This window comes from Cervus elaphus, chromosome 9 (assembly GCF_910594005.1).
Source record: "Cervus elaphus chromosome 9, mCerEla1.1, whole genome shotgun sequence".
Lineage (NCBI taxonomy): Eukaryota > Metazoa > Chordata > Mammalia > Artiodactyla > Cervidae > Cervus > Cervus elaphus.
Genome location: NC_057823.1, coordinates 63,872,434 through 63,899,257, shown reverse-complemented (window position 1 = coordinate 63,899,257; position 26,824 = coordinate 63,872,434). Strand labels below are relative to the sequence as shown.

General features: G+C 48.4%; 1 protein-coding gene across 1 annotated transcript in view; it reads left to right on the top strand.

The window, feature by feature from the left end:
- The first annotated feature begins 241 nt into the window (after positions 1-241).
- Positions 242-26,824, top strand: part of FAT2 (FAT atypical cadherin 2) — an 82,658-nt gene continuing 56,075 nt past the window's right edge. The window contains exons 1-2 of the mRNA XM_043913348.1: positions 242-401; positions 22,301-25,568. Of these exons, the coding sequence (XP_043769283.1) occupies positions 22,322-25,568 (3,247 nt within the window). The 5' untranslated portion in view covers positions 242-401; positions 22,301-22,321. The remainder of the gene's footprint in view (positions 402-22,300; positions 25,569-26,824) is intronic.

Here is a 26,824-nt window from a genome sequence, read left to right as displayed (position 1 = left end):
TCCCTGACCGGGGCCTCAGTTTATCCCCTGTAAAGCTGAGAAGGCAGGTGGAGATGGGCCGGACTTCTCAGCAACTCTCCAGCCGTCGTTTTCCATGACTTGATTCCCCACCGTGAGTTCTGGGCCACAACCCAGTTGGCTCCCTCCCTCCCTCCTGCTCCGTGAGACAGAGAGCTGGCAGGAGGGGATGATCCGCCTCAATTCTCCCACCTCCTTTTCCCTCCTCCTCCTCCTGGGCTGGGACACACCTACTCCAACTTTCTCAGCAGCCTCTTTGAGTGTGCGCCTTCCTGCTCTGAGACTCCGCGCCTCCCTCCGGAGCTTGTCAGCCCGGTGCTTGTGAAAGGGGCTCCTGCCCAGCGGCCCACTCCGGGGCACCCTCCCCCACCCAAAGGGCCCAGGTAAGAACTGCTGGAGGGTGGGAAGTCAGGGGGCGGGGGTTGCGAAGCTTATCCATTTTGTTCCTGAGTAGGGGCTCCTGGAAGGTGCAACAGAACCTGGAAGACGCTGGGGCAGGCACAGCAAGGGTGGGACACCTGGGCCCTGCCTGAAGCCAGGTACACCTAGGTATACTGAATGAAGCCAGCCTGAGCTTAGCGCTGGGGATCGGGGCCCAGAATGGACAAGGTTAGGGCTTTGATCTCCTGGAGCAGCAAGGTCATATTTGTATGTGTGGAAAGTTGGACTCCTTTTCTTGGAAGAATGAAATTCCCTGCTCGGGCTTTCTGGGGATGCACCTTCAAGGGGATGGGGAGACAAGCTTCTCCTTGATTTGAGGAGGAAAGGCTGGGGCCAGGGAACCGAGAGATGCTAACTCCTCATGTGTGTCCAAGGCGGGGGGGCACAGGGTCCCTACACAGACAGAGTCACCTGGTGAGGGGGCGGGAGGCAGGCCTAAGGGAGAGTTAGACATCTGGCTGGCCCTGACTCTTGCGGGACTCTTTAGAGGCACCCAGGTTAGAACCTCAACTCTCCTGGCTTGGGGAGGGCTGTGAAAGGCAGCGAGCCTCAGAGGCCAAGGGCAGCACTGGGCTGGGTTGGGGGAGCAGGAATCCGATGTGTATCTGTGGAGGTAGGACAGATGGAGTGGAACACTAAACAGGGCCGCCAGGGCCGCAGTTCAGCCCTCCTCTTGGGCGGGGATGGGAGTAGGCCTCTGCTTGGGGGGGAAGCAGCCGCTGTGCTGAGGTGTGCTGAGGGCTCAGAGAGGCTAGGCCGTCTGTCCCCAGGTACACAGCACTCAGGAGCAAGGCTGGGGTTTAGGGCACCAGGGAGGTAGAGAAGCAGACTCAGGATGCAGTCTTTTCAATCCTTCAACTTCTTCTATGGATGGGTGGGTGAGGGGCGCTGAGCCTGGGCAGGTGGGCAGTGCCCTCCACGCAGAAATGACCAACAGTGACTACTATGGCTGACACCTTCTGGATGCTTCCTGTGTTAGGGGATGGGGCTGACCACGCACCGTCATTTGAAAATGTCACGTTTTCAAAGCAGGCAGGGGAAAGGAGAATTTTATTATCTGTGTGCTTGTAAGTCACGGATGGTGTGGCTTGAAATAGTTCCATACAGCTCTGGGCTGATTTCCCTACATTTTCAATAAGGGGGCAGTTGGGCTATTGTTAAGATCCATTCCTTTTTAATTAATTAAAAAAAAATTAGAGCATAGTTGCTTTATAATGCTGTGTTAGTTTCCGCTGTAGAGCAAAGTAAATCAGCCATATGTACACATAGATCCATTCTCCTCCAGACTCAATTCCCACGTAGGTCATTGCAGAGCATCCCTGTAAGATACACCCTTAATCTCACTCCCACAAGGCTGCTGGGTAGGCAGAGCAAGAATGATTGCATTTTGCAGGTGAGGAAGCTTTGGAACTCAGCATCCCCCAGGGCAGGAAGAGGCAAGCTCGGGTTCCCCCCAGGGCTCTCCACAGAGCACAAGTTACACCTCTGGCAGGAAAGGACTGAGCCAAAGAGTTGGCTAGGGTGGTGGAGCAAAGCAGCGAGGCCCTGTCTGCTACAAGCTCCCTGGGCCTCAGTTTCCTCATCTGTAAAATGGGGAGGACCTGGAGGGAGTCAAGGTCTCCCTAGAACTTGTTTCCGTGCTCACTGGCCTCTTAAGGATGCAGGGAACCAGACCGAGAAGGACACTGGCATGCTCCACATCACACATGTCAGCTGCCTCTGTGTTTTCCACTGGGAGGGGTGGCCAGGGCCCCTGCACCAGGCCTCTGTGAGCTGGGCCGCCACGGTCCGCTGCTCGTACACTCTTCCCCAGGTGCCACTGAACTCACCTCAGCCTGAGTTTCCCTTCCCCAGGACAGGCTGAGGTGCTGGCACTGCTGCTGGCCAGGCGGGGCCAGGGAGGAGAGGACAGAACGTGGGGCAGCCTCAGAGGACACCAGCGTGTGTCGGGGGTGATGGGGTTGGCATAGTCAGGGACATTCCTGTGCCCGCTGGGTGGACTTTGCCTTTTTGGTTCCTTCAGTAACGTGTGGACCAAGCTTCTGAAAGCTCCTGTGCTTCCTGGGCCCCAGCACAGGCTGAGCTAACTCAGAAACTCCATGCTACTGTTTCCATGACTAACGGTACTGATGCTTACATTCACAATAGGGGTTTTCAGACAGGTCTATAAAGGAGGGTGTGGGTCCAAGACTTATAAGATGAACTTATGGTTGCCGGGGAGGGGGAAGGGTGGGGGGGAAGGAATAGTTAGGGAGTTTGGATGGACATGTACACATGGCTATATTTGAAATGGATAACCAGCAAGGACCTACTGTATTGGACAAGGAACTCTGCTCAGTGTTACGTGGCAGCCTGGATGGGAGGGAAGTTTGGTGGAAAATGAATACATGTATATGTATGGCTGCGTCCCTTTGCTGTCAACCTGAACTTATCACATTGTTAATCTATCAGCCATACATATACATATACAAATAAAAAGTTTAAATTTAAAAAAAAAAGGAAGATGAGTGTTGGTCCAAATCCTAGATATTATTGGTTGTATGACCTGGGCCTCAACTTCTTCAAACCGTAGTTTCCTCATCTGAAAAAATGGGGCAAATAACAATCCTTTTCTCAGAGACTGATGTGAACATTAAATGAGATAATGCGTGTGGTGCCCAGGGCATGATCATTAAATTAATTAATTGGCTCCTCTCCACTTCCCCTGGGGTACAGATCATCTCAGGGCACCCTGAAGTGTCGCTTCCTAAGACAGATCACAATTGTAATTATTAGTTATTTGTGTATATTTTATATGATACAGTCTCTCCTACTAAGTGTTGCTCACAGCTCCAGAATCCGTGTCTAGCACAGCACCTGGCACACAAAAGAAGCTCAGTGCATATCTATTAAGAGAATGAATGAATCTTCACTTCTAGATGAGAACTGACACTCAGAGGGACTAAGCATTAGTCCAACCCCACCATAGATAAGAGTGAAATGGTCCTTTAGAGATCACTGAATCAGACATGGAGGCCTCCCTAGAGAGGATTGATAACTTGGCTGGGGTCACACAGCAAGTGAGTGGGGAAGGCAGGGCCATGTCCCAGATCTTCTCACCTTCCTCTGCTTCTTTCTGCCTAGCCCAAATCAGGAGAGTCATGCTTGCTATGTGAGTGGTCAGCCTCAGAGGCCAGGGGATTGCCCCCATACCCCAGGAAGCAATTTGGGATGAAGAACAAGGTTGATCGCTAAACTGTAAGATGCCTTTCAGGGGACAAGGGACATAAATATCATCAATCAGACCCCTCCTCCAACCCCCACCAACATATATACACACACATGTACACACCTGCACATCATCCCCTCACTATTGCCAGAGAGTCGGCAAGAATCTGCAACTGTACAAGTGGAAGGTGCTCAGGAGTTCCCTCAAGTCTCCTTTAAGAATTATTGGGTCCATTTTAAGGAAATCCCCAAAAGAGGGGATATATGAGTACATAGAGCTGATTTAGTTTGCTGTACAGTGGAAACTAACACAACATTGTAAATCAACTATACTCCAATAAAAATTTCAAAAAATAATTATTGGTTCCATTTTACAAATGGAAATTTGTAAACTGGTTCCATTTTACTTGCCTAAAATCAGTAGCCAGCTTTTAATGGGTCCTGGGCCTGAGCGCAGCCATGAACATTGAACACTGAAGAGAGAACTCTTGATGTACTGAGCCCCTTGAACCACCAGGTTAGACCTTGCCACCTATACCTTCTCTTTTACTCTGCACGACCTCCCTGCACGCCTGCAATCATGATCCTCCACCACTTCTTTTGCTGTTGCTATTAGTTTCCAGCGTGGACACGAATAGAGACTCAGAAAAGCTAAGCCACTTCCTTTCAGTCGCACAGCTTCTGTTTTCTCAACAGATCCTTAGTTCAATAGACACTTAGCGCTTACGATGTGTCAGGCCTCCAAAGACTCACAGCTAGCGGAGGCAGGTCTGTAAGTCGATGGTTTAATACTTTGAGGTAGGTGGTAAAATAGAGGCAAACTCAAGCAGGCAGGGGGGCCCAAGAAGCCGTACATAGTTAGCCTAGTATGGAGTTAGTGGAGGAAGGCTTCTAGGAGCAGCTGGGACTGAATATCAGTTTTGGAGACTAAATAAGGCTTAAATAAAGAAAAAAAGTGGGAAAGGCAATTCAGAAAGAGAAAATAGCACATGCAAAAGCATAGCTGTTAAAGAAAACATCATGTATGTGCAGGCAACTGTCAGCTGGGTAGGGAATATTTGGAGGTGTGCTCCGAAAGGCAAGATGGGGCCACGTCACTGAAGGCCATGGGTGTCAGGCCAAGGAGTGTGACTTTATATGTATATATATAAATATGATGATGGGCCACCATTACCCACTGACTGACAAAACACCCCTGAAAGAGGTGATGCCTCAAGCAGTTTCCAGTTTGGAGCCTGCAGAAGGGAGAAATGTCTCCTCTGCCCGCCCACCCCACTCCTGAGTCCTTCTCCATCCCTGAGGCTGGTGAGGGCCCCTGCAAGGTGACCTGGAGTGGCAGGTAAACGACAACTGCTCATCCCCTGGCCGGGGGGCAGGGGACAGCGACGGAGAACTCTCCTGTTCCCAGTTCCCGTTCAGCTCCAGTGCCCACAGCAGTTGGCCTCGGTGCCAGTTGAGCAGGACTGCACATGTCAGCTGTGAGGTAACATCAGCATGTATGTGCGTGTTGGCCCATGTGTGCTCACGTGTCCCAGGCGAGAGCTGCTGCTTGTGCCTGCAGCTCCCCCTTCTCTCTGGGTCCTCCCAGCAAGTGCAAGGCTAGACGGCACAAAACGCATCACTGGGATACTTAAACACTCAGCCTTGGGAAGTAGCGGAGCTTGATGCCAGTATGGCGTCATGGTTGGCACACCAGCTCTGGAGCCAGGGCACTCGAGTTCTGGTCCTGGCTTTGCTGCTTTCCAGCTCTGTCTGTGACCTTGAACCCATCATTTCATGTTTCTGAGGGGTTTGGGGTGGATAAGGCCATCCACCTCACAGAGCTGCTGTGAGTTGATCCATACAAAGCTCTTAAGCTCTTAGCATAGCAGTCAGCACATACTAAGAGCTCACTAAACATTAGCTACTATTACAGATTTGGGGGCTCCTGCAGTCCTGGAACTGATTTAGAGAATCAGAGCATTGTGGAACATTCAAATCCTAGAATCTCAAACTCTTGGAAGCATATAATTAGAAGAACTCTATTGGATTTTTTATACAAATCTCTACTCTATGTAAAGATTGCTTCTACAGTGTCTCTGATGGATGGTCAGCCTGATTTTTTTTTTTTTCCCTTTTCGCAAACATTCAAAAAGATGCATCAATTCTAAGTTATAGCTTGATGAATTTTTACCAACTGAGTGCAAACAGTGGCTAACCAGGAGCCGAGCAAAAAGCAGACACCACCCTGTCCCCGCTAGAGCCCTCCGGATACTCCTTGGCGGTCACCGCCCCCCACCCTAAGCACAGCTATCATCCAGTCAGGTGGGCTGTTATCAAATATATTCTTGAGGGCTTGTGTACCATTGTTAGGAGGACTCTAATTATTAGAGAGGTTCCATGAGCTATTTGAAAGTTGGTAAATGAAGTTTCACTTTTGTTTTTACTGTCATATTTCAGTGGCAGCCTTGTTTAGAGCTGAGCATCCCAAATGCCCAGGGATGTTTTTAAAAAATATGGATTTCTCAGATGCATCCTGAGTCCACATCATTGGAATGTGTGGTCTGGGGGTGAAGCCAGGGAATCTGTATTTTTACAAGCTCCAAGGGAACTCCAGCTGGGTTTGGGAACCACTGGACTAGAGGTTCAGAGCTTGGTCTCAACTCAGACCATTTCTTCCAAACCATGCCCCACACTCAATGGACACTGGTCTTGGATAAGGCACTTGGACTTTTTGATCTTTGAGCTTTTTCATTTGTCAAATATGGATGAAATTATAGTACCTACTTCCTTGGGTTGTTGTAGGACTCTGAGGGACAGTGCTCACTAACTGATTGCTCACTAGTTCTGACAGATACTCAGCATTGCTCTTACTGGGAAGAATCCATCTGTGGTGTAGCCAAGGGAGTGTTGGATTTTTCATCTAAAGCCTCGTGTTTAAGTCCTGGCCGGGTTGCTTGCTAGCTCTTGCTAGCTTTGGACAAGTCTTTTGACCCCTATCTTAGGGCCTCAACTTCCCCATCTATAAAATGGAAATATTTCTTGCTCTACATGTAGGGTCTTTGAGAGGATACAAAAAGAACATGGTCCAGAAACCTGCTCTGAGGACAGAAAAATGCTGCATGAAGCAAGCCCTAATGAACTGTGAACTCAGTTGAACCTGGGAACCCAGTACAAAATGGGCTGTCATTGTCCTTGCGGTTCTGGGGAGGGCGGGCCATGTGGAGGTGGAGACAGAGAATTGCTGAGGCGTTGGTTTTCCACAGCCCTGGTGTGCCCTGGCATGGTGCCCACGCTCTCAGGTTCTGAGAATTGTCTCCTTCCTGGTTCCTGGGTAAGGAAGAGTCCACAATCCCACAGTCATGAAATCCCATGTAATCTGCCATAGTCAGAAGTCACCTGGAGTTCCCTTTTATTAGTTAAATTATTTTTCTTTTATTAAAAGTCTTCTTTGAGCTCCTTTACTAGTACTTTTAGAAAGCCTTTAAATTAAGCATAATAAGAAAACAGAAAAAGGCACGGATCACAAGTGTGCAGCTCAGTGAACTTTCCAGAAACTAACCAGCTTCCAGATAAAGAAACAGAACATTACTACCAATTCCAGAAACCTTCTTTGTGCCCTGTCCAGTTGTTAACTACCCCTCTTCTCCTGCCCAAGGTAACTTTATCCCAACGTAATCCATAGACAAGTTTTGACTGTTTGAAAGATTTATACAGTTGGAATAGCACAATATGTACTCTATTGTATGTGGCTGTTTTCACCCCACATTACGTGAGGGGGATTCATCCGTGTTGTTACCTAGAACAATACTTTCATTTTCTTTGCTGTATAGTGTTCTTCTGTATGACTAAGCCACAACTTATTTATCCATCTGCTCTTGGTGGTCATTCAGGCTGTTTCCAGCAGAGGGTTATTATAAATAATGCTGCTCTGAACATTCTCGTGTGAATCTTTTGTGGACATACGTACACAAAACTGCTGTGCAAATGCCGAAGATAGAAATTGTTGGGCCATGAGTATGCCTGTGTGGATGGAATCCACTGATTTTAAGTTCAGTTTTATTCACTGCAAGGAGAACATGGTTCATGGGACTGTGTCTCTATCTGGCAGATAGACCTGTTCCCAAGAATTAAAAACAGTTGTCTCTGGGGTTTGAGATGCTAATGAGTGGAGAGATTTGCACTCAGAGACTTCCAGGTGAAAGGCATAGGAAACAGATCTGTTGTTTCACTCTCCTGTTTGCTCTTGTTCACGCTTCTATTTGATTTTAGAGATAATCTTGTGCCTGCTTTGCCTGGGAGCCAGTGGTCCCCACAGACGGGGGAAGCCCTCTGAGTTCCACAGCTCTGAGTTTTATTACACTGACATTTGAGAAGCACTCGTCTAGCCTAAAAGTCACCGAAACTTTGGTCTTTTCCTAACTCCCCTACCCACCTCTTCACTGGGGCTAGAGGAGGCCCACAGATGGGATACTAACAACACAGGATCTTAAAGAACGCAATTACCATGGTGAGTGGACCCCAAACACCAGTCACACAAAAATCACCCCAGAAACTTGTTAAACATCTATTCCCGAGCCCCATCCATAAGGATTTTGATTCAGTAGATCTGGGGTGGGGCTTGAAATATGTATTTGTAACCCCTACGCCCCTCCCCTTAGGGAATTCCCAAAATGTAATCCCTGGTTTAATTCAATGGCCAGCCCTGTCTGGTGAGAACACAGCTGACCCAGTGGTCCTGTTGAGTTTCGGGTCCACAGATAGCTGGGTGGAGAACATTTACCAGGGAGTCGGTGTGGACAGAGCCCGGGGACTTGAGCTGGAGTCCCTGGCAGAGGTTCATTTGCATCTCATTAGTAAGCACCTTGATGCTCCCACATCATCCCTAACCCCTCTGTTGTCCCTAGCTCTACAGTCAGGTTCAGCCAGCTCCCCGCAGGACTGCAAACAGCGGAGGGAGCTGCCTGCCTTGCTCTACTGCTAGAGCGCGGCTCCTCACCTCCTGAGGCCTGCCTACATTCTCATCTGTCCTGAGTTGCTCTGCTCAGAGGGGATTGGACTTGGACAGACAAACAGCTGGGCTGGGCACAGCCAGAAGGAAAGTGATCCAACTGGAGATGAAGCTTTTGCTGAGAATCTGTGTGCTGGTGGGAGAGAACCCATGGATACAAGATCCTTGATGTGGGGGAGGGATCATATAACTTTCCCTCTCAACCACTCTGTCCAGTCCACAGGCCCCGGGAGGCAGGCCAGGGAACTGTTAGATGCACCAGAGATCTGAGTTTTAATCCTCCTTGGCTAGCTGTGTGAACTTGGAGCTTAGGTAACCTCCCTGAGTCTCATTTATCCCTTCTGTAAAATGCGCATAATTACAGGGTTGCTGTAAGCCAGCTTAAAAGTGATAACACGTGCCAAGGGCTGGCCTCCAGTGAAGTCAGTGAGCGTCATCTGTGATCAGGGCTTGTGCATCTCCTAGTCCCTAAACCTCACCTTCTTTATAGCATCATTTGCCAACAGCTCAGGGGAGGGTTCCCTCATAGCTCAGTTGGTAAAGAATCTGCCTGCAATGCAGGAGACCCTGGTTCGATTAGGCTACCCACTCCAGTATTCTTGGGCTTCCCTTGTGGCTCAGCTGGTAAAGAATCTGCCCGCAATGCAGGAGACCTGGGTTTGATCCCTGGGTTGGGAAGATCCCCTAGAGAAGGCAAAGGCTACCCACTCCAGTGTTCTGGCCTGGAGAATTCCATATAGTTCATGGGGTCACAAAGGTCACAAAGAGTCAGACACGACTGAGTGACTTTCACTTTCACAGGGGAGGGTTACCCAGGAAGGTAGGAGAGCAGGCACTAGTCCCAATTCCCAGACGGATAAGTGGAGACCCCATGAAATGAGGCGGTTTGCTCAGGGGGTCTCTAGTTAGATCCCCTCCCAGGCCCTCTGATACATTACCAAGCTCCCTCAGCACCAAAGGAGTGGAGCTCCCATCCCTAAATCATTTCATCACTGCCATTTCATCAGTGCCCCTGCAAGGCACTGGGACCGTGTGAGGCACTTCCTCTTAACTGCAGTCTCACTGCAGCAGGATTATTTCTCCAGTTTATATGAAGGGACTGAGGCTCTGTCAGGGTTAAAGATTTGCTCAAGGTCATACAGCCAGCAATGGGCTGAGCACAACTCAAGCAGTGGGTTGCCTCACATCAGAGCCTGAGCAGGTGACCTCCACACGCTGTGGCCCTGACGGGAGCCTCCCCACCCCCAAGCAGACCCGGCAGGCGGGGGCCACGGGCAGTGGATGGCCTTTGGTACAAGAAACAAAGAAGCTTGGGGACTTCTCTGGTGGTCCTGTGGTTAAGAATCAGCCTGCCAATGCAGGGAACATGGGTTCGATCTCTGGTCCAGGAAGACCCCACCTGTCTCAGGGCAACTAAGCTCTCAAGCTACAACTACTAAAGCCTGTGCATTCTAGAGCCCAAGCTCTGCAATAAGAAGCCAGAAACTACAGAGTAGCCCCAATTTGCTGCAACTAGAGAAAGCCTGCTCGCAGCAATGAAGACCCAGTGCAGCCAAAACTAAACAAACAAATAAACTAAAAAAAAGAGACAGAGAGAGAGAGAAAGAGAAGCTTCAGTCCCATCAGTTTCAAAGAGCCAGTATGAGGAACAGAATTCACTTCACCGGGGGCCACAAGGCCTGCTAACTCTGGAGAAGGCAGTTTGTTGTATTTGGATAGACAGGGGAACCATGCTGGATGGCTTCATTTGACAAATCACATGGGATGGGGCCCAGAGAGTCACCCCAACACACCAGAAAGATCAGGTAGGTTGTGAAGTGTCCACCACATTCTCTGCCTTGTGTTTCCACAGCCCATCTTCTTCTGCCCGCCTCACACCCCGTCTTCTGCCCCCTCACACTCTAAATAAGATCACATCTCTGACCTCTCTGTACCCACTATGGGGAAAAGGGTGACAAGAACAGAAATTATTTTTATTATTCAAATGCTGCTCAAGCTGCTGTGTGAGCTTTCCTACAAATTGTTGCAAGGAGACAGGGGATGCCACAGAGACTCATGGTGAGTGTACATGTATGTGTGTATCTGTTTGTGCTTGACAGTACTCCTGCAAGGGGCTCCTGGGGCATGGACAGGTATCTGTATACATACAGAGAATATTCCACATATATTTTTGAACACCAAACATAACAGTAATAATATTACTATAACCATTCCAATAACTATAGTAATAATAATGAATAATAGTAATAGATAACATTATTTTCTATGTGCTAAATGCTTTGCCTGCATAAACTCATTAAATCCTCCATGGAGGTAACTGTTGCTAGCCCCATTTCACAAATGGGGAAACTGAGGCTGGGATAGAGGAGGTCAGGCTTCCAGACAAGCAGAGGCAGGAGGGACTTCCTTGATGGTCCAATGGATAAGACTCTGCGCTTCCATTGCATGGGCAAGGGTTCAACCTCTGGTTAGGGAACTAAGATCTTGCATGCCCTGCAGTGCAGCTAAAATTTAAAAAAAAAATTTTTTTTAATAAAAAAAAAAGGAAACAGAAAACAGAGGCAGTACAGGGGGCAGGTGTGACCCAGGAGGCTGGCTCCTTCCTCCGCACTCTCCTGAGTGGGAGGAGTGCTTTGTGGGTTCCTGAGGAGCCCCAGGTTGGGAGAGGAGCTGGGGTGTGGGGAGCAACTTGGCCAGTGCAAAGTGCCCAAGATGAGGAGACTGGGTTTGGGTTCCAGGTGTGCCACCAAAGTCCAATGCGACTTAGTACAGCACACTATGGACTTCCCTTCTCCAGGCAGAGTTCTCCCACCTCTACAAAACAGAGAGGAGACGCCTAGCAGCTCTCACACTGTGCCCTAGGCGGGCTTGGGAACCTCACAGAGACGCCTGAGAAGGTGAAGGTGGGAACCAGTGGGTGTGGGCTCAGGGCAACAGGCGGGTCTCAGTCCACTTTCCATAATGATAATGACAGTTTTAAAAAATAGCAGCTAATATTCTTTCAGCCGTTGCTAGGTGTAACATCGTGTTAACTGTTTAATATGAAATCACCTAGTCAAGCCTTCAGAACAACTATCTGAGGTGCATTCAGTTAGTATCTCTCCTTTAAAGATGAGAACAGAGGCTCAGAGGTTCAGTTAGTGATCCAAGGTCCCCCCTGCTGGAACTTGAGGCCTATATGTTTGAAAATTCATCCATAGCTTCTGGAAAGACGAAGGGTTTCACTAGACCCAAGAGTTGCAAGACGCACAGAAGAGTAAAGACCCCCCTGCCCCAGGTGGGGCCCATGTGGTGGGGACACTCTGGCCTCTACAATCTGTTCTACCCTCTGGAGTTTTGCAGTCCTCCAGGGATGTCTGTCTCCTGACCTCAGGACACAATCTTCCAGCCTCACAGAGAGCCACCCCAAACTAACCTTTCTTTCCACACAGGGGCCTCCTGGTCCCTGCCTGGCCGGAGGCTGACCCATCAAGAAAAGAGACTCCACTGGCCTTCCCATGGAGCTGAGTTTGTGCCTGATGGATCCCAAGGCGTAAACACAGAACTTAGAGGAGGTGTTCTAGTCCTCCTGCTTTGTCTCCAGAACGTCTAACTGATTAACAGGTTCAACGTCATTCTGAGCTGAACCTGGTTTTGGTAACTGACGAATCCCTCTGGACAGAGAGTCCAGAAAAAGTGGGACAGGATTTGCCCTCCCCTCAAGTCCTCTGATTCTGGGATGCCCTCTGGTTTAGGGAGTTTTCAGCTCCAAATGCAAAGCTCATGCACCTATATAGGCAGTCCCAAGAGGAAGAGATCCTTTGTTCTCTCTGGGGCTCAGTGAGTGTTGGGGGCTCTGAACTCTCCAGCCAGGGTAGGGGGAGCTTCAGGGGTCAAGTAGGCCCAGTGTGTGGACAGGAGGCCATCCTGGAGTCTATTTTCCTTACAGTTTGGAAAGAGACCTGGGTACAGGTATGTGTCTCTTCTGATAGAAAACTACCTTGGAGATAAACAGTAGCTGATGCAGCCTCCAAATCTGGGAGAGCTTGGGGAAGGGGTCTGGAGAACACAGGCCCCTCTAAAGGTGGCAGCCACCACTCAGCTCCAGCCAGCCGTTCTATGGACCAACACAGACAGTGCCCTCCACTTTGTTAAACGGAAGCTGGAGTCTAGATTTTTGGGTGAAGCTTTCCAATGTTTATATGTTAACAACTAATTAGGTAAAAAGCCATCAAACAACAAAACAATATACTATGGCCCAACAAAACTAACTGAAGCAGGACAGCCTGTGTACTACCCATTGGCCACATGGGATGGCCTTGAAGGGCTCTAAGACTTTATGTCCAGCAGCACCTCCCTCTTTCCTTTGGCTCCTCATAGACCATCGTGTCAATCTCATGATGGGGTCCTGCTCACTACAGGTCTTTCCTTTGGCCTGAATTGCCCTGGGCCACCTCCCTGGCCTGCAGGAACCCCTCTCTCCTTTCCCCCTCTAGTCTGTCTGCAATCTCGTTGTTCCTGCCCCAGGGCCTTTGCACTGCCTATTTCTCCTGCCTGGAATTCTTTCTCAAGATGACGTTGTAGCCTTCCCTCTGCTCAAATGTCACCTTGCTGTGTAGGCTTTCCCTGACCACTCTTTCAAAAATAGCACCTCCTCCGTCAGTCTCTAATCTTGCTTTCTATGAATTTCCTTCACATAACTTTTCATCACCTGATGTTTTTTTTTTTTGGTGATGCCACCAGCTTGTGGGATCTTAGTTCCCCAACCAGGGATCAAACCTATGCCTCCTGCACTGGAAGCATAGAGTCCTAACCACTGGACTGCCAGGGAAGTCCCTTATAAAGTACTTTTACTTATTTATTTAGGCCACATTGGGATCTTAGTTCCCCAATCAGGGATCAAACCCATGCCTCTTGCATTGGAAGTACAGAGTCTTAACAACCAGACTTTCTCTTAACCTCTCTCTCTGCCATTAGAATCCAACCCCCACAAGAGCAAGGTCTTTATCCATCATGTTCTCTGCTCTAGAATGCCTTCATAGGGTAGGCCCTCAATAAATAAGTACTGAATGAATGCATAAATGAATGACTTTGGCAGAGGAGGTCCAATAACAAAACACTTTCTCATTATCCCCCATTTTGTCCCTTTTCTTTTTTAAAATCCAGTTGCCTAGAAGCCCTTTGTTTCCTTCAAATGTCTGACTCTCCAGGGTCACATTATGCCTTTTGAGGGCCCCTTCCTTCATGAAAAAAATATCAGAAAGTATATTTAAGGACAACACTGACATACAGATGGGCTAGTGGCTCCCATGCTGGACAGCTCAGACGTAGAACACTTCCATCACTGTAGGAAATTCTTTTGGAGAATGCTGCTCCAGAAAGTCAGCTGCAGCCCCCTCTGAGTCTCTCTTTTTGGAATATGGGTTCCTATTCTGGGCCAGTACTTGAATCCATCACCTACTAGATGGGTGAACCATGCAGAGCCCTCCAATTATCTGAGCCTCCGTTTCTCATTTACAGAATGAGAGTGATAATAAGTGTCACAATAGGGATGAGGTTGGTACAGTAACTAGCTCACACTGAGTGTATCCTGTGCTGGGAATTGCCATGTATTGACTCATGCAGCCTTCTCAACAGCTCCGTGAGCTAGGTGCTACTCTCATTTCCCTTTTTCCAGGAACAGAGAGGTTAAATAACTGCCCAAGGTCACACAGCTGGTGAATGATAGAGCTGGGATTTGAAAGCAGGTTGATCTGACTTCAGAGACCACTTTCTTGCTATCAGTTCTACCCAATATTATACCCTTTCCCCAAAGACCAAGTGAGAAAATGCATGCAGATGTGTTTTGAAAATGTATAGATTGCCATCCAGATATCAAACAGTATAATGTCATCAATAATGATAATCAGAATACTAATAAAGAAGGGGACCTCAAGTCTCAGCTCTATTTCACCTGTGCCCTAGATGAGAACTTCCTTTTCAGCCATTTCTCTTCCCCTTAATTCCAGGCTTGGGTTTCTCAGTCTGCTGGTGGTTCCTGCTGCCATTTAGCAAGCCATTATTGGTCCTAATAAGGTGTTACTCTGCGTCTTTCTTCCTCCCCCCTGTGCTTTCACCTGTCATATTATCTGTCTTTCCTCCAGCCCTGGGAAGTGGGTAGGAGTAGCTATTATTATTTCCATTTTACAGACAGGTAAATTGAGGCTCAGAAGAAATCCTGTGGCCTTCCTAAGGTCACACGGCCCATCCAGGGCTCAAGTCACTGGTCCTTTTCCTGTTTGTATCCAATTCTTTGACTTGTTTTTGTTACATAAGGACCCAGCAGTGGCTGCCTATAAACTAGCACATGACTCAAGTGTTCGAGTTTCTTAGAAATGAATTGAGCCTCCCTACCAATTCCTGAATTTCAGTTGACCTAAACTGAATAAAGCTGGTGTGCAAGACCAGTCCACACTAGAGTCGGAATCTTTTTTTTAAAAAAAAAAAACTTTTTATTTTCTATTGGGGCATAGCTGATTAACAGTGTTGTGATAGTTTTAGGTGAACAGCAAAGGGACTCAGCCATACATACACATATATCCCTTCTCCCCAAAACTCCTCCCACCCAGGCTGCCACATAACACTGAGCAGTGTTCCCTGTGCTATACAGTAGGACCTTGTTGGTTATCCATTTTAAATACAGCAATGTATACATGCCGATCACAAACTCCCAAACTATCCTTTCCCCCTACCCTTCCTCCCACCCCCAGCAGCCATAAGTTCCTTCTCTGTGAGTCTCTTCTTAATTTGTAAGTTCATTTGTATGTTTCCTTTCAGATTCTACATATAAGGGATGAGATATGACATTTTTTCCTTCTCTGTCTGAATTACTTCATAGACTGGGAATATTGAGTGGGAAAATTCCCCTTTTGATTTAATGTTAGATTACTCTTCCTCGCACATAGTTCTGCTCTGGGCCTGCCTCTTCTCTAAAACCTTCAGTAGCTCCATACAACTAAGCAGAAAAATTATTTCAGTAGCTAAAGACTTCCTGACAAGCAAGTACCTGGAATGTCAACATTCTTTCACTTACAGTTTTAATCTGGCTCAAAGGCAAAAGGCCTCCTAATTCTCACTCCCTGGTTCTACCCTCCCCCACTTCCCACTTTGTCATAAACAGAATATATTCAGGATTCTTTCTTGAGAGACATGGAGCCAGCCTAACACTGGATACCACAGGCGGGGGATAGGGGTGGGCCATCAAAAAATAAATGCTGAGAGCGCCCAAATGCTGAGAGAATGTCATTTTCTGATCTGTGCCTGGGTGATGGGGAGGAATTTAATCATCAGAAACAAGCCTGGCATTTTGAAAAATCTGCTGGACTTTTAGTAGAAGCTTGATTTGGCTTTGAATTCTTTTAAGTACATCTGCTTCCCCATGGAAGAGACAGAATTACAGAGTCACAAACTCCTAGAACTAGATGCCTGAGTCCCTGCACATGGACCATTATGGATACAGGTCACAGAGCATCAGATTCACAGCACATCCAACCACGCGGTTCAGAACATGCAGGCGGGACACAGAATGTTAGGATGGCAGAGCCCCCACTTGTCAGATCTGGAGGGGCTCCCAGTCCAGTTTTTCAAACCTGTGCTTCCCAAGAGAATGAGGGACAAGCCTGGAGGCAGAGTCCGAGGCCCTGAGCCCTGCTTCAATAGCGCAGTTCTGCTTTTATCTGTTTATGGGCTGTGTTTCCAAGTACAACTTGATTAGGAAAAAAAGAAAGCAACAGAAGGGTCTGAAATCACAGATCCATTCCTGCCCCTCCCCCTAAGACACACACATCATTTAGAGACGAAGAAGGAGGTCCAGAAGGCTTAGGTGACTGACTTGACCAACACTCCCAGGGAATAAGTGACTTTAGATCTAGGTCTTCCAAGAGCCAGGTCAGCTAACTATACTGACCACTGAACAGGCATCGGTGAATGTGCAACCCTGATCCACAGCCAGAGGAAGTCCCAAGTTCCACAAACCAAAGAATCTGCCCATGTAAGTTGGAAAGGACTTTAGAGCTCTCTTTGTCATCCCCAAGGGCAACCATTCCCCTGGAGTAGCACATCCTTTCCGGGTGGCCACCCAGAATCTGCTTGGATTCATCCAGAGACGGGGAGCTCTCTATACTGTGAGACGACTCATTCCAGAATTGCACTTGAGATCACTAACCAAGAAAACGGGGCTAGATCTCAGAGCACTGTTCCTGCCAGTTGTGTTCAGACTTTTATCACTGACTTGGATAAAGACACAGATGTTACAATCACCAAGTCTCTAAACATTAGAATTAAGATTCTGAGAAGCTGGAGCAGTGAGTGAAACACACAGAGAAATGAATCCTGGTCTCATTAAAGCCCTATGTCATTTAGTTGCAGAAGATCAGCCTGCATAGGAACAGATTGGGGGTGGTGTGAAAAGACATCTAGGAGTTTTCATTATCTACAAACTCAAAAATCAATAATCTGAGCCGGTTGCTAAAAAGTAATAGTACTTGGTAATATTTGTTGAAAATTGTGTCTTATACCATAGCAATTATGTACTTTAATTCATTTCATTCTCAAAATGATATTATGAAGTCAGAAACTAAGGATCAGAGAAGGTAAGCCACTTGCCCAAAGTCACACAGCCAGAAGCTGTGTGCTGCGAACCACTTTCTGCATGAAATGGGATTGGGAGTTACACAGAGTTTGATTCACACATATATCCTAAAAGAGTCCATTCATGAAGCCGCATACCTGCACTTGCTCGCATCTGTGCACACACACAAGCCCCATGGCTACTAGTTTATTTACTCCCATTCCGTTCATTCTGTCAAGCAGGCACACACTAAGAGTGCACTCACACAATTATTCAAAATTGCCTCCTAGTGTGTGTGTATGTGATTTCTCGCAAATGTGCACATTCAGCCACATGCAGATTTCTCTCTGAGCCTGGGGAGCCAAAAGCTTGAGGCCCCACCCCGGACAAGAGCCTGCTCGCAGCTTCCCAGCACAGCCTGTGGCTCGGCTAGCAAGCTTAGACTTGACCAGGGACCAGCGGCTTCCTGCTCTGCCGGGGAGTAGACTGGGCCTTCTCCAGGGGGTTCAGTGGACCCCACCTTCACCCCAATCTCAGTCTTTGATTCTACCTTGGCTTTGAAACAACAGTAACTAATATTTATTGAGAGCTTTTCTTTGGGCCAGGCACCATACTAAGCACATTAACATGCATAATCCTGTTTAATCTTCATAAAACCTCAGGAAAGCATTGTTCTTAAAAGCCCCATCTTACAGATGAGGAAACTGAGGTTCAAAGAGGTTAACTTCCCCAAGGTTATCCAGTCAGCAAGTGGTAGAGTTGGACTTGAACCCAAACAGTTGGATTTATAAGTGAGCACATTTTCTCTTTCTGGCAATGTGACTAGGAGGAAAGAACCTGGCTCTGGTTCTCACCCTCTGACCTTGGGCAAGCCCCTTTCTTTTTGAGGGACTTTATATTCCAGCTTCAAAAAGAAAGGGATGCTCACTAAAAGTTCTCTCAGTTTTCCCTCTGTCTTTGCTTTTCCTAAGTCCAGATCTCTCCATTTTTTTCGACTAGTATTTATTGAGCTTGCTAATGTACCAGGCACTGATCAAAGCACTGGGAGTTCATGCATGAATAAGATACACAAAGCTCCTGTCTTCATGGAGCCCAGGAGATAGTAAACAAATAAATAAGAACAATACTGGGAGGTGACAAGTGCCATGGAGAAAATGAGGGTGAAGAGATAAAAAAAGGGTGTTAGACAGCAGGCTACATCAACCTGGGGGTTAGAAGGTGACACTGTGTTCAGTCGCTCAGTTGTGTCTGACTCTTTGCGACCCCATGGACTGTAACCCGCCTGACTCCTCTGTCCATGGGATTCTCCAGGCAAGAATACTGGAGTGGGTTGCCATTTCCTTCTCCAGAAGGTGACATTAGAGTTGAGAAATGGATAACAAGAAGGAGCTAGCCATGGGTGAATCTTAAACAGAGGAAAATAGAAAGTGCAATTTGGTGTGTTTGCAGACGAGAAAGAGACCTTTGTTGCTGCAGCTTGGTGAACAATAAGAGGGGTGCTGGGAGGTATCATCAGAGATGCAGGCAGGGCCCAGGTGGTGGGGAGCCTTCCAGGCCATGATACAAGTTCAGATTTCATCTAAATGCTATAGGAAGTTGCTGGAAAATTTTAAGCATGGAAGTGATAAGAATTGATTTATGCTTTCACAAGATGTTTCAAAATAGTGGTCCTGGGTGCTGTGGGTGGGGAAGGTAGCCCAGGGAGCTGAACATGTCCCTGCCCCCTGCAAGCCTGTTCACTTGCCTGGGCACAGTGCCAGAAACAAGTCTCAGACACAGGCAGGCCCTTCCCCCAGCAAACCACTCGCCAGGTCTGTGGGCCCTACAACTTGAACGCAGCCATGGGCACCAAACCCCCACCCAAGGGTTCATTCCCTTTGACATTATTCCCTTTGACCACCACCACCACCACTACCCCCTGCCCTGGCGAGACCCCATCCCTGCTCCCTTCTCTGAAGCTCAGTTTAAGAACTCTAGCTCTGCAAGGCACCCCTGCAGCTGCTGAGCGGAGTGTCTTGTTGGGACCTGCCCTCCATGGGAGCTGACCTGGTGAACAGGAAGTGTTCCCCACAGCGGGGCGGGCGGAGCTGGGAGGCTGCCTGCATCCTGAACTTGCTGGGCCACCGAATTGAGTGTGGACCCGGGACCAGGTAAGCACTCATTTCCTCCCTCCAGCTTCAACTTCAAAAGCAATGCCATCCTGGGGGAAGGAGTGGGCTCTGAATGATTGGTGGGGGGTCCCCTTCCTGCTTGCAAGGAACTGTGGCAGGGATGGGCAAGTGTGGCTTCTCCCTGTGGCCAGGACCCTTGTGGGCTGCAGAGGCAAGCAAGGGGTGACAGCGAGGGGTGGAAAGGGTGGGGAATAGACAACATCTTTTTCCATCACTGGCTTTAGGACTCCAGGTGTTAAGTCTGCCTCCATCCTGGCCCCTCTCTTCTGAGGTGCTGGGCTTAGGGCGCCACCAACAGGATGTCAAGTGAGGAATGGCAGGAGGGAGCCTGGAAGGGGGAGGCATAATCAAATTCTTTTCTGGATTTCAGATCCCAAGTTAGGCTGACTTTCCCATTTCTGTCTTCACTCTCCTTCCCATGTTGGGATGCAACCCACAAGGTCTTAAAGAACCTGCCTTTGGTTCTCTCGACTCTAGAGAGACAAGGATCTAAGCCTCTCTTTTTTCCCCTTGCCCTGGACGTTTAACTCTTCCTTGCCTTTGAAGACCAAGGCAACTGGAAAAACAAGTCTTGCCTGCTTCCTCTAGGAATGCTTGGCACATCTGGCTGATAGCCATGAACTCCCCAGAGTCAAGACTCCCATGGTCAGGCCAGGCACCAGCCTGGAACACACAACCTCACACGTGCTTCTAGAAGACTCGGTTTGGCAACCAAACTCAGCCCACCCCCATCACCCTCCCCATCCTTGGCCCTGATGAGTCTCATATTTTGACCCAGGATGGAGTTCAGGGATGAGCCATTGAGGAAGCCATAAGGGAGAGGATGGGGAACAGTGGGTCTTAGAGGTGAAGCACTCATTCACGATTAGTTCAACAATTGCCAGGGGCTGCTTCTTACCTGGTCGGCCACTATGTGACTTGGGGCAAGATCCCTCCCCCATCTGGCTCTCTTTCCATCTCTGCAGGAGAAGTGGTCGGAGCTCCATTATCTCTCCGGACCACTTCAGCTCTGGCATTCCAGAGGAGGGAGGGAAGGTTTTTCTCTCTTCAGGATTACAAGACAAGTCAGAATCAGGCCCTGTCCAAAGGGACTTATGGTGGAGGAGATGTAGCTAAGCCAGGGACTTTTGCCCATGAAATATTTATTTACTTATTTGGCAGTATCAGGTCTTAGCTGCATCATGCAGGATCTTTGGTTACAATACTTGGGCTCTCTAGCTGTGATGTGTGGGCTCAGTAGTTGTGGCACTCGGGCTGAGTCGCCCTGCAACATGTGGGATCTTATTTCCCTGAACAGGAATTTGAACCCATGTCCCCTGCATTGCAAGGCAGATTCTTAACCACTGGACCACAAAGGATGTCTCACCAGGATTAATTTGTGCTTTATTTCTATTTAGCTGTCAGACCATGGGCAGGCCCCTTCCATTTATGAAACTTAGATTCCTATGACTAATAATAACTAATATTATGTTAAAACTTACGGTCTTCCCTGGTGGCTCAGATGGTAAAGAATCTGCCTGAAATGCAGGAGACCTGGGTTTGATCCCTGGATTGGGAAGATTCCCTGGAGAAGGAAATGGCAACCCACTCTAGTATTCTTCCCTGGGGAATCCCATGGACAGAGGACCCTGGCTGGCTACAGTTCATGGGGTCTCAAGAGTCAGACATGACTGAGTGCCTTTCACTTCACTTCACTTATGTTAAAACTAACTATGTGCCAGGCACTCTATTAGCTCATTTACCTTTGGTATTTCACTTAATTTTCAAACAATCCAGTGAGGTAGATATTATCCTTATTCCTACTTTTCAGAAGAGGGGATCGAGGCTCATAGAGGTGAAACAACCTGCCCAGAAAGTCACCCAGCTAGTAAGTAGTGGAGCCAGGCCTGATGGCCCAGCAGCCTGATGCCAGGCCTGTGATCCTGGTCCCTTTGCTTTTTCGCAGCCCCTACATGTACAGATGCAGCTCAGTTCAACTGGAATTCAGCCCTGATGGAAGTGTCTTGTGGGAAGTATTTAGTGCCAGACTGCTAAGCTTGGGTACCTGTTCAGAATGATTTCAGCATCGCTGAGGAAGATTTCCCAGGTGGTATTAGTGGTAAAGAACCCACTTGCCAATGCAGGAGACATAAGAGATGCACATTTGATCCCTGGGTTGGGAAGATCCCCTGGAGGAGGAAATGGCAACCCACTCCAGTATTCTTGCCTGGAGAACCCCATGGACAGAGGAGACTGGTGGGCTACAGTCCATGGGGGTCCCAAAGAGTCGGACACGGCTGAAGCGACTTTGCACGCATGCACAGGGAACCACTGAAGGTTTGGAAAAGGGAGGGAAGCAGTTAAGGACTGTGCTGTATCTTCTGGATGCCCTTGAGGAAGCACTTAAACTAGTCTGTTATTCTTCAAACACAAGGCTTTGCGGTCTCAGCACTACTGACTTGCTGTGGGTGTCTGTCCCGTGGACCACAGGCTGTTTGCCAGCATCCTCATCCTCTATCTGCTAAATGCCGACAGCACCTCCTGCACAAGCTGGAATAGCCAAAGACACGTTCGTGCGTGCTACATTGCTCTGGTCGTGTCCGACTCTTTGTGACCCTATGGTCTGTAGCCCACCAGGCTCCTCTGTCAATGGGATTCTCCAGGCAAGAACAAGACTGGGTTGCCAGGCCCTTCTCCAGGGGATCTTCCATACCCAGGGATCAAACCTGCGTCTCTTAAGTCTCTTGCATTGGCAGGTGCGTTCTTTACCATGAGCGCCACCTGGGAAGGAAAAAATAACTTCAGATGTTGCCAAATGTCCTCTGAGGGGCAAAACCACCCCAGTTAAGAGCCACAGCAGTAGGAACCATTTCTTTCCTAACTTATACCCTTTCTTTTTCTACCCAGGCTTTCGGGAGGTTTTCCATCATGATTATTGCCTCGCTGGGGTTGGCCATTCTCTTGCTCCACTGTACAACATGTGAGAACCCCCTCATCTCCTCAGCCTGGCACTTCACATACCCCCTATATAATGGGACCATCTATGAAAACTCTGCTCCCAAGACCTATGTGGAAAGCTCTGAGAAAATGGGCATCTACCTCACAGACCCCCAGTGGGCAGTGAGGTACCGGATTATCTCTGGAGACGTGGCCAATGTGTTTAAAACAGAGGAGTACGTGGTGGGCAACTTCTGCTTTCTGAGAATAAGGACAAAGAGCAGCAACACAGCCCTTCTGAACAGGGAGGTGCGAGACAGCTACACCCTCATCATCCAAGCCACGGAGAAGACCCTGGAGTTAGAAGCACTGGCCCGCGTGGTGGTCCGCATCCTGGACCAGAATGACCTGAAACCCCTCTTCTCCCCGCCTTCATACCGAGTCACCATCTCTGAAGACATGCCCCTCAAGAGCCCCATCTGCAAGGTGAGCGCCACCGATGCAGACCTGGGCCAGAACGCCGAGTTCTATTATGCTTTTAACACAAGGTCGGAGATGTTCGCCATCCACCCCACCAGCGGGGTGGTCACCTTGGCTGGGAAGCTCAACGTCACCTGGAGAGGGAAGCATGAGCTCCAGGTACTGGCTGTGGACCGCATGAGGAAGATCTCGGAGGGCAATGGATTTGGCAACTTGGCTGCTCTCATCATCCACGTAGAACCTGCCCTCAGGAAGCCCCCAGCCATTTCCTCGGTGGTCTTGGCTGCACCAGACCGCCGTGAGGATGCCACCTACGCCACTGTCATGGTAGATGCAAACAGCTCAGGGGTGGACGTGGACTCACTGGAAATTGTTGGTGGTGACCCTGGAAAGAACTTTAAAGCCATCAAGTCTTATGCCCGGAGCAGTGAATTCAGCGTGGTTTCCGTCAAAGACATCAACTGGATGGAACACCCTCATGGATTCAACCTCAGCCTGCAGGCCAGGGCTGGGAGCAGACCTTCCTTTTATTCCCAGATCAGGGGCTTTCACCTACCCGCTTCCAAACTGACTTCCCTCAAATTTGAGAAGGCCACATACAGAGTGCAGCTTAGTGAGTTTTCCCCCACTGGCAGCCGCGTGGTGATGGTGAAAGTAACCCCAGCCTTCCCCAACCTGAAGTATGTTCTAAAGCCATCCTCAGAGAGTGCAGCATTTAAATTGAATGCCCGCACGGGGCTGATCACCACCACGAAGCTCATGGACTTCCATGACCAAGCCCAGTACCAGCTACACATCAGAACCTCACCGGGCCTGGCCTCCACCACTGTGGTCATTGACATTATGGACTGTAACAATCATGCCCCAGTATTCAACAGGTCCTCCTACGATGGCACTTTTGATGAGAACATCCCTCCAGGCACCAGTGTTCTGACTGTTACTGCCACAGACCAGGATCATGGAGAGAATGGATATATCACCTACTCCATCACCCATCCAAATGCTGTCCCCTTTTCTATTGACCCTTACCTGGGGATCATCTCCACCTCCAAACCCATGGACTATGAGCTCATGAATAGAATTTACACGTTCCGGGTACGGGCATCAGATTGGGGATCCCCATTTCGCCAGGAAAAAGAAGTGTCTGTTTCTCTTAGGCTCAAGAACCTGAATGACAACAAGCCTATGTTTGAGGAAGTTAATTGCACTGGGTCTATCCACGAAAACTGGCCAGTAGGAAAATCCATAATGACTGTGTCAGCTATAGATGTGGATGAGCTTCTGAACTTAAAATACGAGTTTGTATCAGGCAATGAACTCGAGTATTTTGATCTAAATCATTTCTCTGGTGTGATATCCCTCAAACGCTCTTTTAGGAACCATACTACTGGTCAACCCATCAACTATTCCCTGAAAATTACAGCTTCAGATGGGAAAAATTATGCCTCCCCCATGACTTTGAATGTTACTGTAGTGAAGGACCCTCATTTTGAGGTCCCTGTAAAGTGTGAGAAGACAGGGGTACTGACACATTTCACAAAGACCATCTTGCACTCTGTTGGGCTTCAGAATCAGGAGTCCGAAGATGAGGATTTCACTTCCTTAAGTGCATATCAGATCAATCATCATACCCCTCAGTTTGAGGACCACTTTCCACAGTCCATTGACATCCTTGAGAGTGCTCCTCTCAACACACCTCTAGCCCATCTGGCAGCCACTGACCCTGATGCTGGCTTTAATGGAAAACTGGTCTATGTGATTGCAGATGGCAATGAAGACGGTTGCTTTGACATTGAGCTAGAAACAGGGCTTCTCACTGTAGCTTCCCCCTTAGACTATGAAGCCATCAGTTTCTACATCCTCAATGTAACAGTATATGACCTGGGCACTCCCCAGAAGTCCTCCTGGAAGCTGCTGACAGTGAATGTGGAAGACTGGAATGACAATGCGCCCAGATTTCCTCCTGGTGGGTACCAGGTAACAATCTCAGAAGACACAGAAGTTGGAACCACTGTTGCAGAGCTGAAAGCAAGAGATGTTGACTCAGAGGACAATGGGAGGGTTCGATATGTGCTGTTAAGCCCCACAGAGAAGTTCTCCCTCCATCCTCTCACCGGAGAAATGGTTGTCACAGGACACCTGGATCGGGAATCAGAACCTCAGTATATACTCAAGGTGGAGGCCAGGGACCAGCCCAGAAAGGGTCACCAGCTTTTCTCTGTCACTGACCTGATAATCACACTGGAAGATGTCAATGACAACGCCCCTCAGTGCATCACAGAACACCGCAGGCTTAAGGTCCCAGAGGACCTACCCCCAGGGACTATTCTAACTTTTCTGGATGCCTCTGATCCTGACCTGGGCCCTGCGGGAGAAGTACAGTATGTCCTGTTGGATGATGCCCACAGGACCTTTCATGTGAACCCGATGACCGGGGCCCTCAGTCTGGAGAAAGAGCTGGACTTTGAGAGGAGGGCTGGGTATAACTTGAGCCTGTGGGTCAGCGATAGTGGGAAGCCCCTGGCCCGCAGGACCCTCTGCCACGTGGAGGTGATCGTCCTGGATGTGAATGAGAATCTCCACCCTCCCCACTTTGCCTCCTTTGTGCACCAGGGCCAGGTGCAGGAGAACAGCCCCTCAGGAACCTCGGTGATGGTAGTGGCCGCTCACGACGATGACACTGGCTTGGACGGGGAGATTCAGTACTTCCTGAGAGCTGGCACCAGCCTTGCCACCTTCAGCATCAACCAAGACACAGGTACTGGGAGTGGGGAGGGACGGGAGGGCCAGGTGCTGGGAGAGGATGGGGCTGAGGGATATCAGGGGCTGTTTTGAGAGAAGTCAGGCTGTAAGCTAAAAGGAGCAATAAATAGGGCCACTCCTTCCTGTCCCTCTTATTTTATTTTCATTTTTTATTTTTTTAATTATTTTGGCTACACCACATGACTTTTTGGATCTCAGTCCCCTGACTAGGGATGAGACTCGTGTGCTTGGCAGTGAAACTACATAGCCCTAACCACTGGACCACCTGGAAATTTCCTCGCTCTTTTTTAATGGCTGCATTTGTTCATATGCTTTTACTCGTATGCATGAGTCTCTATAGGAAAAACTCTTAAAAAATGCAGTTCTTGGGTCAAAGGATAATACACATTTTCAATGTTAATGTATCTTTCCAAGTTGTCCTCCAAAAGGTGGCATCAATGTATTTATTCCTTTGAAGCTCCATAGAAAATAAGTGCAATTCAGCAAACACTGGGCACCCTCCACTTGTGAGGCTCTGAAATAGGTAACTTAGGGAAGATCCCAGGTGAATAAAAGTAGGTTATTCACCTTGAGAAGTTTACAACCTGATGGATGATTTCTCTCCAGGGTAAAGGGGAGGGTGATGAAAGAGAGTTAGATTGAGAGTCAGTTCTAGACTCAGCTCTGCTGCTTACTTGCTACATGATCTTGGTCAAGTCATGCTCTTTTTATGGGCCTTAGTTTCCCCATCTGTCAAAGGAGTAAGGTTCCTTCGGCTCTGAGATGCTATGGCTGTGAACCTGGGCCTTGCCCTCTCACCCAGGTCTTATGAGTTGAGTATGCCCCATGAGGACTTAGGGCACAAACCTCTTTTGCTCACTCTTGGACTCTTGACTTCTGGAACAGTGTTGGCCCACAATAAGTAATCTGTAGAATGAGTGAACTAATGAATGAAGCTAAGTCTCTAAAATCGTGAAGACGATGGAGAGAGGAACAGCAATTTATTCGTCAAATCCCTCACCCTTGAATTAGTATCTATAAGGACTTGAAGTTTGAAGGAACCACTGTAAGGACCAAAGTATGGAAATCCCACCTAGAGAATGTGAAATAAATAAATTGAACTTGGGTTGAAGTAGTCAGAAGAAAGTAGGTCAACTACCATGGCCTTCTGGAAACCCTGCGTGTGCCTATATGCCCGAGTTATGGACCTGTCTTAGCAGAGAAAAGCTCTAAGAGGTTCTTCAATAAGGATACGAGCTCTCCTGTGTTTAA